The sequence below is a fragment of the Taudactylus pleione genome, unplaced genomic scaffold (assembly GCF_031769625.1).
Source record: "Taudactylus pleione unplaced genomic scaffold, aTauple2 ptg000289l, whole genome shotgun sequence".
Taxonomy (NCBI): Eukaryota; Metazoa; Chordata; class Amphibia; order Anura; family Myobatrachidae; genus Taudactylus; species Taudactylus pleione.
In genome coordinates, this window is record NW_028284691.1 from 1,463,689 (window position 1) to 1,479,168 (window position 15,480).

General features: G+C 41.3%; 1 protein-coding gene across 1 annotated transcript in view; it reads right to left on the bottom strand.

The window, feature by feature from the left end:
* The window catches only part of LOC148511924 (inter-alpha-trypsin inhibitor heavy chain H3-like), a 163,334-nt gene that overhangs the window by 21,580 nt on the left and 126,274 nt on the right, over nt 1–15,480 (bottom strand). The window contains exon 16 of the mRNA XM_088482479.1: nt 2,511–2,549. Coding sequence (XP_088338605.1) covers nt 2,511–2,549 — 39 coding nt within the window. The remainder of the gene's footprint in view (nt 1–2,510; nt 2,550–15,480) is intronic.

The following is a 15,480-nucleotide window of genomic DNA, read 5'->3' on the forward strand; positions in this document are numbered from 1 at the left end:
CTGCCAGTAGTCAACCGGACTGTCTGACATGCCTATTTGGATGCTATCATTAAAAATTTTTAAATACTGTAGTCCTTGGTGACCGTATCAGATGGAGTCACGGTAGAGGTGTCATTAATTGTAGGCAATTCTGACCAACCAGATGTCAAAAGTTAAAACTTGGTCGTTTTGACTCATCTGCATCACCAGTGGGTGTTTTGAAAATTTAGTTTTTTCTCAGCAGATGCACTTGCTGGAGAAACTGAAGGAGAAATCATCACTGCAACACGTGCCACTTGAGCTGACAATTTGCTTACCAACAGCTCTTTACATCTCTTCAGATCTGTGTCCATTGGGAAGAAAGAAACAACGTCTTCATCCCTTCTGGGATGAAAATCCACTCCCAGCAGTAGTAGCAGGCATGGCACTCATGATTCTCAAGAAAGACACAACATAAGACTTAAACCTTAAATCTTGCATTTGCTCTATTCTGCTTGTCCACATATCTGTGCTGGATAAGTGGACAGTGGGTACAACGGCAGATTGGAGGCCACTATGTTTTATTTAATGCCCCTGTACAGGTTTGGAAATGCTTTTCAAGTGGAATCTTTGCAAAGGATTATTTAACAGTCAATTGTTTTGGAAAGCACTACTAGTAGTCTTCCTGGTCCCCTTCTGGGATGAAAATCCACTCCTAGCAGCAGCAGGCATGGCGCTCAAGGATTCTTCTGGGGCAAGAACTGATGTGAATGAGTAAAAATTTTTTTGTAAATGCCTACCCTCCTCTCCTCCCTCATAAATTTACTTTGGCATCAAAAATTTAATTAAATTTACTACCAATCAACCCTTCCTGTCCCTGCCTTCAACTACATACATACTCCAACTCCCTCAGGCCTCTTAAATAATAACAACATTTTTTTCTTGATGTGCCATGTTGAAAGTTGAACTGCCACGTTTTTGTGTCGCTCCACTGCTGCCGCTTAGCTTAGTCAGCCAGCTAGCTTGGTGCAAATTTTGGGCCTAAACTGGATGAAAACAATATTGTGAGCTGTAAGGTGGTCAAAATTGACTGGAAACGAGTGGAAATTAATGTTATTGAGATTAATAATACTGTAGGAACAAACAAAAGTCAGAATTATGTGATTTTAGCTGTTTTTATAATTTTTTGCTAAAAAATACAGATACAAAACTATAAACAAAACACACAAGGGGTGGTTTTGGCAAAACCAATCCAGATCCAAAACACGAGGAGATACTACTTACTACTTACTTTACTACTAATAAAAAGCGAGGATCAAGGGCTATTATATAAAGTAAACATGGTTTTCTTATTTATCTTTTACATGGTCATACTGGTCAGTGGGTTTAATGACCCCTATATCAACATATAAATGCTCTAACCCCTTACAGCATGGCAAGGATGGGGGGGGTGGTAACCATACAATAGTCATTGATATACAATGTAGGGGCTAATAATATAGACCCTGAATCAGAGTTGGGAATATAGTAAGAAAGAGCAAGTTTCTTTGCATCTTGGTAAAACCATTCTGCACTGCAGGTGGGGACAGGTGTAAAATGTGCAGAGAAATTTAGACTTGGGAGGGACGTGTCCAAACTAAAATCTGAATTGCAGTGTAAAAATAAAGCTTTTCAGTATTTGTGGGCTACATGCAAAAGCAGCCAGTATTTACCCAACATGCAAAAAAAAATATGTATTTGCACCCCTTGCATTGCAACATGGTTTGTCCAGGTACACAGTTACTTGCTCTATCTTAAGGCCCCCATACACTATCCAACGGTGCTGGATCCTGCTATGGGATCGGAAATGCCGATTGACCAGTTAGAAATGCTGACCGGTGACCATGGATGTTCCGCGATCCGTCAGAAGATCTGTAAAATTATACATGTTGGATTTCACCAATCCTCCAACCCGGCATTGCAGGAACGCAGCATTGCGCAATCCATCACTGGTGTATGGGGGTCATTCCCAAATCTGAATCAGTCCTATAATCAACAATGATTAATGGTTACAATCCTGCACTAGCCTTGAGTGTAGCCATTTATTCCAAGTCTGTTCTTCACATATTATATTTTTATAACTATTCCTCACACTACGTTAACTAAAATCCCCAGAATTAGGGTGTGAGACTTATTTTGTGCAGCCAGGCAAAATCATCTCAGGTCTTAATGGCACCAAGGGCATTTTAGATTAGAGTCCCCAGCAATGGGCAGTTAGTTAACAGTTGTTTAAATGTGATCATTGTTTTATATTCCAGTATTTCTAGACAGTGTAATTGGATCTCCAAAACAGATGTTCGTTACTTAGCAAACACAATTATTCCTACTCCTCAAAGCCGCGCAAAAGGTTTAATCTCAATCCACACATCACTATTTTTGTCCATTGTTATTTATCTAACATACCCAATAGTAAAGTCAAATGTACAACAGCAAATATAAATGTTTGCCATTATAAGGATACCAACTGCAGACTAAATGGCATGAATATTATTTAAATATAAAGAATACTTTACCCCAGTTTGATGGAATAGGAATAGACGGAGAGGAATAACCTGTTAAAATCAATATAAAAAAATATAAAAATGTATAACAATGGGACAGTTTTTAGCCACAAACAGATAGATACAGAACATCAGCTTTCACCAACTACGCTGCCTTTCAGCCCAGATTTCTTAGCATTTGTGCTTTTTTAGGGATGTAGTCCCAAAGTCAACAATAACAATGCCGACATAATAATAATGTCAACGCTACAAGTAATTATTTTCAAATAGTTAAAATATCGACAGGCAACATGTTGACATTCGCTGTTGTGTCTCTGTAAAATTAATATATATATTGTAAATTTGTATATAAAAGCTGATTGTTTAAAACCACTCCTATATGTGTATATATACATTTATTGTAAAGTAATGCATTCACAAGGTGGTGCCTGTGACTTTGTGTAGATGCAGGGAGGAAGGGAGGGGCTAGCTGACTGTTGTATGGGAGAATACCCCTTTCTGTGGGGGTGGAGCATACTTACCTACACTCCCAGAAGTTGTGGGAGGCTCCTGAATTTACAGGAAACCCCCCGCTCCCCCGGAAGTGTGTATGGATCTCCTGCATCCCACCCACTTCTTAGTGAAGTGGGCAGGATGGGGAGTTGATTGCGGGGAATCGCGTCATAATTGCCATGAATAGCAGCCCTATATGGAGGGGGCAGGGTGAGGCTAAATGATGCAAAATTAGTCATTTAGCCTCGCCCCGTTCTCGTACTCTCGCAGTTTTCCATGACAGGGGTGGGGCCTAATGACATAGAAACCTGGCCAAGCCCCCAAAGTGGCCTGCTGTGTCTGCTCTCCTGGCATCTCTTGGGGAGCAGATAATGAATGTCGGTAAGTATGGGATGGAGGCATCTCTGAGGAAGAGTGGAAAGGTGAGACTACCTCAAAAAAAGGCAGGCGGGGTAGATGCTTGAGACCGGCCCCAACAACCAGTGTCACCAGAACCCAGGTTCTGACAGCACAAAGGGGTGGAAATAAAAGCAGCTGCCCTGGCTCCTGAGAGAAGGAGTGAGCAAAGCTGTGAGGTAGGTGATCGAGAAAAATACACAGCTTCTCTCACACAGTCCAGCCCAGTTATACTGCCCAACTCTGGCACTACTAAGGCTGCAAATTCTGCACCATACTAATACTTACAGGAAAAAGTCAGAACCATATCCCCCCTTTGAAAGCTAGTCAGGCATCCCTGCCAAATGTCAGTGGAGGGAGGCTGGTCTGAGGAGCTACTATACGAAACTCAGATGCTGAAGAAGCAACTGCAGGTAGGTCTGCGCAGCATCATTTAAATAGTATTACTCTAACACTACTAAACCTAGGAGAGAGATAAAATGGACTCTGAAAATACCAACCAATCAGCTCCTAACTCACTTTACAGGACGTGTTTCAAAAATGACACTTATGCTGGCTACACATTAGAACGATGTGTAGCGGCCGATCTGACAACGGGACCCTGCATCGGCAAGTGCATACACACTTGCACGATGCAGGGGGGCGACAGCACAATGATGTTCTTAGTTTGTTACAGAACCTCTGACCTCATTACCTTATTACCTGATCACACTCTGTTAGACGAGTATAGTAAGGCTTCTTTCTATAAGTGAAACAGAACTAAAACTGACGTATTACCCAGTAACCTTTAAGATACTGACGTTTCTCTAATTTGCTCTGAATTTCTGCATAATTGGCGACTCTGTATCTTATTGAATGCTTGATAGAATTTTCAAAGTGATGGCTGTCCTATGATATCTCCCGGCTCAGCTGATTAGCTGATATAAGATGTCACTCCTTCCTAAGCTTATGTACCTTTTCCATACAATACTTTTCCTAGCATATACCTAGATAAATGCAGCTCTATTTTATCTAATTAGATATGGAAAAAATCACCATCCGAAACTTGCACGATCTGGAATGATTCTCCCTAAACATCGAGGTGGGTTAGCTCTACCGGACCTGGGGAAATATCAAGAGACATGCCTCCTAGCTCAACTTTGAGATTGGTTCTGTCAGCCTGTTAATAACTTCTGGGTGTCTCTTGAAAGATCTCATTGTCCCTCTGGTGGACCTCCTATGGACACCTAAATATATGCAGCCTTCCACCTTGCCATTGTTCTCCTTTACAAAAGGTTCTTTATATGTTTGGGACAAATCAGTCCCTCAAGTACCTGAGATATCTCTCCCTACTCCTGTTATTTCCATCCAAGTTATTTCTAAACTTATCCCAGATCTTAATGTGTCTCATTGGCACTCTCGGGGTATTAGTACTTTAAATGATCTGATGGATGGAGGTATTTTGCTTTCATTCCCCCAGTTGCAAGACCATTACACCCTCCTCTCTAATAATATATAATTTGGCCACGCTTTCCATGTTTTTTTGACATGTCCTCTCCTACATTAATTTTTGGGACAAAGGGCCTGATTCAGACCCACTCGCGAGCGGCTGTCCGCTCGCAAGTGGGTCGAAGGTCTGCACTGAGCATGCGCACGACGGAGGGAGCTCCGTCGTGCGCATGCGCCAGACGCGACGAGCGAAGGACTTTCCTTCGCTCGTTGTGTCTGATCAAAGGGGGCGTGCTGTCGATGTTGATTGACAGCACGCCCCCTTTGGTGGGCGTGCCGGGGGCGTGCCTCCCTGACGGGGGCATTCCCAAGTGAACGCCTACCGTCAGAAGCCGGTCCACTGACATCACTAGTGATGTCAGTGGGAGTGATTTTGGCTCTGATAGAGCCAAAATCATTCCGGGCCTTGCGGTTGAAAACCTCAACCGCAGGCTCCGGCTCGCAGTGGCGATGGTCGCGATGGTCACGACCATCGCGGCCATCAAACTGCACGCTCGTATAGGCTGTGGGTGGTGACCCACAGCTATACGAGCGTCCAGGAGGACGCTCCATAATTATGGAGGGCGGCCCTCATTCAGAGCGTGCGCTCTGCTCAGAGCGTACAGCTCTGAATGAGGGCCAAAGTTTTCTTACTGATTTATAAAATATTGGGTCTCACCTTGACCCTTTTTCCAAATCTAGCACTCTTACACCTTTACCATGATTTAGTGCAACCCCATCAGAGGTGTTAGGTAAGATTATTTAGCAGCACGCGCAGAATTAGCACAAATTTGGAAACAGTCCCTCCCTACTCTACTTAAAGTATTTCACAAATTTAATTTTCATTTCACTATGTAAAACGGCTTCTGTTCCTTTGTCCACCTCCGTTTCCTCTCCAATTATGAAGTGGATGGCTTGGCATGAGTATGTTACCGACGACGAGGGTGCTCAACTTACATAAAAGCTGAATAAGAATATACATAAACCAAGAGCGCTTAATTTCACTGGTGACAGTATAACTACAATTGAACTGCTGCTCTCCAAAAAGGTGTTGTAACCTTTTAATCCCACAAAAAACTAAATTTGAGGCTCTATACCTCAACCAGGAGAGCGCTATTCAAATGATTGTGATTCAGTTAATATTCTGTTAATAATTTGACAATAAAAACTCTAAGTCATTTATATACATATAATTAAGCCGGGCATAATCATTACACATGAAATATCAATATACATATAAATTAATTAATAACGCTCCTTAAATTTCATAAATGAAAACAATAATTCATATAAGCATTAGACTGTGTAGTATTCCAATTTTCTGTGGACAGAAAAAATATTTCTCCTTTTCCTAATAAATGCAAACAGTATAGCTTGTATCCCAAAGTGCAATTTTATATTCCTAAATTCAATGGACAATAGGATTTTCTTGTCCTATATGCAGCAACCAATGTAAGTTTGTATCCCACCAACAGCAAGCAATATTCCTTTAAAGCTGATTGATAGATATGAAATGTCCCTGAAGCAGACAGCAATGTGGCTTTTTGTAAGAAACAGTTAGTAGATTAGTTATGTCCCAACAGTGACAAGCAGTTCATGCTCTTATAGATGGTTAGTGAAACATTAGAAGCAGTTTGATTAGTAAGCGTTTTTTCAACTTTAGAGCAGTGTTAGGTCAGAGTCATGCATTCTATAGCAAGCAGCTCTTGAAAACCATATGTATTAGACATATTTGGTAGTCCAGTTTTTTATAGGGGTGAGCGGGATCGGATTTCTGAAATCCGAACCCCCCCGATCCGAGTCGTATCCGAGTCAGGCTCGACTTTTCCCGCCTGACTCGGATCTGAAATCGAGGCAAAACGTCATCATCCCGCCTTCCGGATCTTGCGGGTTTTGGATTCTATAAAAGGTACCCGCGTCAGCGCCATTTTCTCAGTCAGCTGTGGACAGTGAAGAGGGAGGGTGGGAGTTAGGGCTGGCTGGGCTGTGAGGTGTAGTGTAGTGCTGTGCTGTGCTGCTGTTGTCCATAGGGGCTGTGTCCACTCCTCCAAAGTCCATAGGGGCTGGCTGGGCTGTGTTATGCAGTTTGTTGTCCAAAGGTGCTGGCTGGGCTGTGTTGTGCAGTCAGTTGTCCAAAGGGGCTGTGTCCACTCCAAAGTCTATAGGGGCTGGCTGGGCTGTGTCGTGCAGTGTCCCAGTCCTAAAGGGGTGCTGTAGTGTTGTCCAGGGGGTGCTTTGTTCATAAGGGATGCTCCCCCCAAGTGCAAAAAAAAATATTTTTTTTTCTGTGTTTGTGAATTGTGTGCGCAGTAGCCACACGTGCATCAACAAAGTAGCGCCATGCGTGTGCCTGTGTCATAAGTAAAGGGCCGGCTGGCTCATCCGTTAAAGGCTGCTGTAACCCCCATAGTGCACTCAAAAAAAATTTTTTTTTTTCTGTTTGTGAATTGTGTGCACTGTACGTGCATCCTCAAAGCAGCAGCGCCAAGCGTGCGTCTGTCCGTTAAAGGGTGGTGTAACCCCCAAAGTGCATTCCAACAAAAATAAAACATTTTTTTCTGTGTTTGTGAATTGTGGGTCTAATTCAGAGCCGGACGATCTGACAGAGCGCTCGCTCTGAATCAGGGCCGGCCTTCTGTTTTTTTAGAGCGGCCTCCTGGCCGCTCGCATAGCTGTGGGTGACCACCCACAGCTATAGCGAGTGGCCAGGCAGATGGTCGCGATGGTCAAGATCCGTCTGGGCAGCCACGCCCCCGGCCCGCCCACCAAAGGGGGCGTGCTGTCACTCAACATCGACAGCACGCCCCCTTTGGTACGAGACCCGGAGCGACGGTTTGCCCATCGCTATCCGGATCTCGCGCAATGCGCACGACGGGTCTGAATCAGGCCCTGTGTGCACTGTACGTGCATCCTCAAAGCAGCAGCACCAAGCGTGCGTCTGTCTGTTAAAGGGTGGTGTAACCCTCAAAATGCGCTCCACAAAAAATAAACAATTCTTTTTTTTCTGTGTGTGCGAAATGTATGTGCAGTAGCCGCATGTGCATCAACAAAGGAGCAGCACCAAGCGTGCGCCTTCATCCCATAAGTCTGTTAAACGGTGGTGTAACCCCCAAAGTGCGCTCCACAAAAAATAAACAATTCTTTTTTTTCTGTGTTTGTGTGCGAAATGTATGCACAGTAGCCGCACGTGCATCAACAAAGGAGCAGCGCCAAGCGTGCGCCTGTGTCCCATAAGTCTGTTAAAGGGTAGTGTAACCGGCAAAGTGTGCTCAACAAAAAATAAAAAATTATTTTTTTCTGTTTGTGAATTGTGTGCACTGTAGCTGCACGTGCATCAACAAAGGAGCAGTGCCAAGGGTGCGCCTGTGTCCAATAAGTCTATTAAAGGGTGGTGTAACCCCCAAAGTGCGCTCCACAAAAAATAAAAAATCTTTTTTTTCTCTGTTTGTGAATTGTGTGCACTGTTGCTGCATGTACATCAACAAAGGAGCAGCGCCAAGCGTGCACCTGTGTCCCATAAGTCTGTTAAAGGGTGGTGTAACCCGCAAAGTGTGCTCAACAAAAAATAAAAAATTCTTCTTTTTTTTCTGTTTGTGAATTGTGTGCACTGTTGCTGCACGTGCATCAACAAAGGAGCAATGCCAAGCGTGCACCTGTGTCCCATAAGTCTGTTAAAGGGTGGTGTAACCCCCAAAGTGCACTCCACAAAAAATAAACAATTCTTTTTTTTCTGTGTGTGCGAAATGTATGCGCAGTTGCCGCACGTGCATCAACAAAGGAGCAGCGCAAAGCGTGCACCTGTGTCCCATAAGTTTGTTAAAGGGTGGTGTAACCCCCAAAGTGCACTCCACAAAACATAAAAAATTCTTCTTTTTTTCTGTTTGTGTGCAAAATGTATGCGCAGAGGCCGCACGTGCATCAACAAAGAAGCAGCGCCAAGCGTGCACCTGTATCATAAGTCAAGGGCCGATTTGGACATCTGGTCCGGACTGAAGGATGTGCCAACAATTTCTGACATGTCTTCTGTCACTGCATATGATACTGTCACCACTGACAGAATGGTGGAGGATTACATTGGTGACAGCATCCAAGTAGGGATGTCAGACAGTCCGTACCTGTACTGGCAGAAAAAAGAGGCAATTTGGAGGCCCCTGTACAAACTGGCTCTATTTTACCTGAGTTGCCCCCCCCTCCAGTGTGTACTCCGAAAGAGTTAGTGCAGCGCGGAAACGTCAGCAAAAGGCGTAGGAGGTTGCTTCCACAAAATGTGGAGAAGGTGATGTTCATAAAAATGAATTATCAACTCTTCCTCCAGAACGTACAGAGGGACCTGTGGTGGTGGTGGATTCCAGCGGGGACGAATTAATACTCTGTGCGGATGAGGATGTACACAATACTGAAGAGGGTGAAGAATCGGTGGATGAGGAGGATGAGGACAACATCTTGCCTCCGTAGAGCCAGTTTGTGCAGGGACAGATTAATTGCCAGCTTGTTTTGTGGGGGCCTAAACAAACCAATCATTTCAGCCACAGTTGTGTGGCAGACCCTGGCGCTGAAATGATTGGTTTGTTAAAGTGTGCATGTCCTGTTTATACAACATAAGGGTGGGTGGGAGGGCCCAAGCACAATTCCATCTTGCACCTCTTTTTTTTCTTTGCATTATGTACTGTTTGGGGCCTAGTTTTTCAAACTGCCATCCTGTCTGCCACTGCAGTGTCACTCCTAGATGTGCCACGTGTTTGTGCCGCCCACTCGTGTAGCTTTGTATATTCATCTAGTTACCTCGGCGCAACCTTTTGGACTAAAAACCAATAGTGTGAGGTGTTCAGAATAGACTGGAAATGAGTGGAAATTAAGGTTATGAGGTTAATAATAGCATAGGAGCAGAAAAACCCACAAATTCTGTGATTTTAGCTGTTTTTATGCTTTTTAAAAAAAAAAATACAGATCCAAAACACAAAACCCAGAACCCAAAACACAGAAGGGTGGTTTTGGCAAAACCAATCCAGATCCAAAACACGAAGAAAGATCCAGATCCAAAACCAAAACAGGAAAAGTGGCCGGTGCACACCCCTAGTTAAAAATATATATTAAAAATGGCTGCCATACTCTATAAATAGAAGATTGCCAGAGAGAGGCTTGGATCGCATGGCGCGGATTGCGCATGCGCGAGCCCCGTGTAATCAGGAAGTGAAAAGGGGTATAAATAGGTGTCTGAAGGTGCCGACTGAGTGTCTGAGGAAGCCGCTGATGGTGCACACTAGGCAGAGAAACGCATTACATATGGTACACTTGATTGTGGAAGTGGTAAAGTAAGATCTGAACATTTGTTCTAGCGCTAACAAACGCCTGTTTGGAGAGAGGACTATTTGGCTGTAACAGGTCTCCTCGATATCTGCAGGAGTTAGAAATATTAGCAGCATAAAAACACTGGACTAAATGCATGGTATAAAAAACTGGACTACCAAATATGTCTAATACATATGGTTTTCAAGAGCTGCTTGCTATAGAATGCATGACTCTGAACTAACACTGCTCTAAAGTTGAAAAAACGCTTACTAATCAAACTGCTTCTAAGGTTTCACTAACCATCTATAAGAGCATGAACTGCTTGTCACTGTTGGGACATAACTAATCTACTAACTGTTTCTTACAAAAAGCCACATTGCTGTCTGTTTCAGGGACATTTTATATCTATCAATCAGCTTTAAAGGAATATTGCTTGCTGTTGGTGGGATACAAACTTACATTGGTTGCTGCATATAGGACAAGAAAATCCTATTGTCCATTGAATTTTGGAATATAAAATTGCACTTTGGGATACAAGCTATATTGGTTGCTGTTATTAGGAAAAGGAGAAATATTTTTATGGCCACAGAAAATTGGAATACTGCACAGTCTAATGCTTATATGTATTATTGTTTTAATTTATGAAATTCAAGGAGTGTTATTAATTAATTTATATGTATATTGATATTTCATGTGTAATGATTATGCCCGGCTTAATTGTATGTATGGGCTTGATTCAGACCCACTCGCGAGCGCTGGTGGGCGTTCGCCTACCGTCTGGGGCCGGCCCCACTGACATCACTAGTCATATCAGTGGGAGTGCTTTTGGCTCTGATAGAGCCAAAAGCACTCCAGGGCTTGCGGCAGCTAGACCCTACCGCAGGGTCTCGTCGCAAGCCCGATGGTCGCGATGGTCTTGACCATCGTGACCATTTTTTGGGCCGCTCACTATAGCTGTGGGTGGTCACCCACAGCTATTCGAGCGGCCAGGAGGCCGCTCCATTTTTAGTTAGGAGGGCCCTGATTCAGAGCGAGCGCTCTGGTCAGAGCGTCCGGCTCTGAATCAGGCCCTATGTACATGAATTAGAGTTTTGTATTGTAAAATTATTAAAAGAATATTAATTGAATCTCAATCAAATGAATAGCGCTCTCCAGGTTGAGGTATAGAGCCTCAAGTTTAGTTTTTGTGTTATATCAAAGCCGGCTCTGTCAGACTCATTGCCATTTAGTTTAAATGAGGTTGATTTTTCATGAATTATTGTTTTACTGTGTGCATACTGTTTACAATATTTAGTTGTTAATTAATTTGTATTATATTTTGTATTGATTTGTATTGGGTGTACTGGATTTCAGTATCCCTTCCCTACCCTTTCTATTTTTTCTGTACCCCTTTTGCTTGAAAATTTCAATAAATACTATTGATGACATTTTTTTTTTTTTAAATATAGTGTTCACTCTTGTGGCACTATAAGTGCAGGCACTACAAGTAAGGAACTCCTTGTTAAATTAAGAAAATTTCCTCAGTATCTATATTTAAAATATATACAGTAATTCCCCAATGAATAAAAAAATAATATTCAGTGCCCCTATGAATAATAAAAAAATATATTGTGCCCCCTTGTATAATAAAATAATATTTCCCCACTGAATAATAAAAGAATAGTTAGTGCCCCCATTAATAATAAAAGACTAGATAGTGCCCATATGAATAATAAAAGAATAGATAGTGCCCTCATTAATAATAAAAGGACATATAGTACCCATGATAATAAAATAATAGATAGTGTCCCTTTTAATAATAAAAGAATATATATAGTCAGGTGCATAAATATTGGGACATTGACAGAATTTTCATATTTTGGCCTCTATTCACCACCACAATGGCTTTGAAATGAAACAAACAAGATGTGCTTTAACTGCAGACTTTGAGATTTAATTTGAGGGTAATTACATCCAAATCAGGTGAACGGTGTAGAAATTACAACGGTTTCTATATGTGCCTCCCTCTTTTTAAGGGGCCAAAAGTAATGGGACTGTCAACTCAAAAGCTATTTCATGGACAGGTGTGATATATTCCCTCGATATTTCATTCTCAATTAAGCAGGTAAAAGGTTTGACACTTGCATTTGGAATCAGTTGCTGTCGACTCTCAATATGAGATCCAAAGAGCTGTCACTATCAATGAAGCAAGCTATCATTAGACTGAAAAATCAAAACAAACTCATCAGAGAGATAGCAAAAACATTAGGTGTGGCCAAATCAATTGTTTGGAACATTCTTAAAATGAAAGAACGCACCGGAGAGCTCAGCAACACCAAAAGACCCGGAAGATCACGGAAAACAACTGTGGTGGATGACAGAAGAATTATTTCCCTGGTGAAGAAAAACCCCTTCACAACAGTTGGCCAAATCAAGAACACTCTCCAGGAGGTAGGTGTAAATGTGTCAAAGCCAACAATCAAGAGAAGACTTCACAAGAGTGAATATAGAGGGTACACCACAAGATGTGAGCCACAAAAACAGGAAGAACAGATTAGAGTTTGCCAAACAACATCTAAAAAAGCCATTACAGTTCTGGAACAACATCCTATGGACAGATGAGACAAAGATCAACTTGTACCAGAGTGTTGGGAAGAGAAGAAAGAGAAGAGTATGGAGAAGGAAAGGAACTGCTCATGATCCAAAGCATACCACCTCATCAGTGAAGCATGGTGGTGGTAGTGTCATGGCGTGGGCATGTATGGCTGCCAATGGAACTGGTTACCTTGTATTTATTGATGATGTGACTGCTGACAAAAGCAGCAGAATGAATTCTGAAGTGTTTCGGGCAATATTATATGCTCCTATTCAGTCAAATGCTTCAGAACTCATTGGACGGCGCTTCACAGTGCAGATGGACAATGACCCAAAGCATACTGCAAAAGCAACCAAAGAGTTTTTTAAGGCTAAAAAGTGTAATATTATGCAATGGCCAAGTCAATCCCCTTACCTGAATCCGATTGAGCATGCATTTTACTTGATGAAGATAAACTGAAGGGAAAATGCCCCAAGAACAAGCAGGAACTGAAGACATTTGCAGTAGAGGCCTGGCAGAGCATCACCAGGGATGAAACCCAGCGTCAGGTGATGTCTATGCGTTCAAGACTTCAGGCTGTAATTGCCTGCAAAGGATTTGCAACAAAGTATCAAAAAGTGAAAGTTAGATTTAGGATTGTTTAGTTTGTCCCATTACTTTTGGCCCCTTAAAAAGTGGGAGGCACATATAGAAACCGTTGTAATCCCTACATCGTTCAACTGATTTGGATGTAATTACCCTCAAATTAAATCTGAAAGTCTGCAGTTAAAGCACATCTTGTTTCTTTCATTTCAAAGCCATTGTGGTGGTGAATAGAGGCCAAAATATGAAAATTATGTCAATGTCTCAATATTTATGCACCTGACTGTAGTACCCCCATTAATAATAAAAGAAAATATACTGTCTCCATCAATAATGAAAGAACAGATAGTGCTTATATGAATGATAAAAGGATAGATATTGTCTCCATTAATAATAAAAGAATATATAGGGCCCATATGAATGATAAGAATAGTGTCCTTAAAATTAAAAGAATAAATAGTGCATATAGAAATCAGCTATTAGATAGTGCCCTTATTAATAATAAAATAATAGATAGTTCTCCAGTTAACAATAAAAGAATAGACAGTGTTATCGTTATTAATAAAAGAATTGATAGCAACCATATGAATGATAAAATAACAGATAATAATGTTAATAATAAAAGTATAGATAGTGACCACTTGTCAAAATTATTATTATTGATACATTGATTTATTTCTTGTTCTACTGTAATCCATATGGGAATAAAAAGAAACAAAAAAAACAGATAGACAAGACAGACCTGCTGTTGAGCAAAACCTTTGTTGAGCAAGCATACTACTAACTGGGAGGCCAGCCAATCAGGAGCGGACTCTTTTCCAATTAACCTATTAAGGTGCATACACACACAATGATTTTTTGAACGATTATCATTAAACGATATCGTTTAACGATAATCGTTTGTAAAAATCGTTCACTTTCTGAGTCAAACGATGAATGATTTTCGTTCATGCGCGTTCACGTTTGTAGTTTGTAGTTCAGTCAGACTTGTCAACTCAACGATTTTCAGTAAGGGAATATGCAAAAATCGTTTGTAGTTCTAAAAAATCGTTCATTACATTTAAATGAACATAGTAAATGAACAACTTTAGTAAACGATTTTAGTTCATTTTTTCAAGGGAGAAAATCGTTTTACTAAAATCGTTCATTAACTAAATCGTTGTGTGTGTATGCAGCTTTAGAGTTAATCCTTTTATTTCTATAACCCACAGCATATTTCCTTCTTAATCAACTAATATAGATTGATTGATAACCAATGGGGTGAGCAGTACTTACGGGCACCTAGCACTCTCTTTTTGCTGCAGAAACTAGTCACAAACAGAACCACCCCTTCAGTACTAAGCAAATTTCAAAAATAAAAATAGTGACTTGTCAAGTGCGCACAGTGCTAATTCAAAAAAAAACCCCAATAGTTACAGTACTTCCCAAATTATTTCCTGTCGAGGTCCCGTATATAGTGATCAATTCTCAATGGTGTAATTTTCATTAACATGAAAAATATAAAAATTGTCCAAATATAGTGTAATAAAGTTAAAAGCTCCAAATTTATTCACAATATTTTTAAAAAAATAAATAAATAATAAAATAGATAATATGTTCTCTGTGTTACAACATGTGCACAGAAATGTATACGTCCAATACAAACAAAGGTTCTTTAAGAAAATAATTCACATATGAGGGTTGCTACTCCTCATTCCAATAAAAAATGGGGAATTACCGGAAGTCCCAAAATTTAGGGCTCGTAGTTTTTAAAGGTGGAGGTCTCCGGATGGCCTCTCCTTTTTAGGTCCTTATTGAGGTAACTTCCTTCCGCAATTCCACTTGAATTAATGGTCCTGTCACAGCTTACCGACGCGTTTCAGGAGTTACTGCTCCCTTCCTCAAGGCAATTGTGACACTGACTGAAATGGACCATCTTATATACCCTATCCTGCATCAACTTCCGGGTCATTAGTCATCAATTATTAACTGCTCATATCCTTCAAAACATCATTTTGTTATATTCATGCTCTCTCTATACTACAGAGTATGTGACGCTACATTAATATTGAGATGCAGATTACACATAGTTTATTACATTTACAAGTCATGCATTTCTTTGGAGGTTACCGCCGGACCGGAAGTGTGTCATCCCGACTTCTGGTATCGGCCATCCCGTGTGCAACGGCAATTCAGTCCATC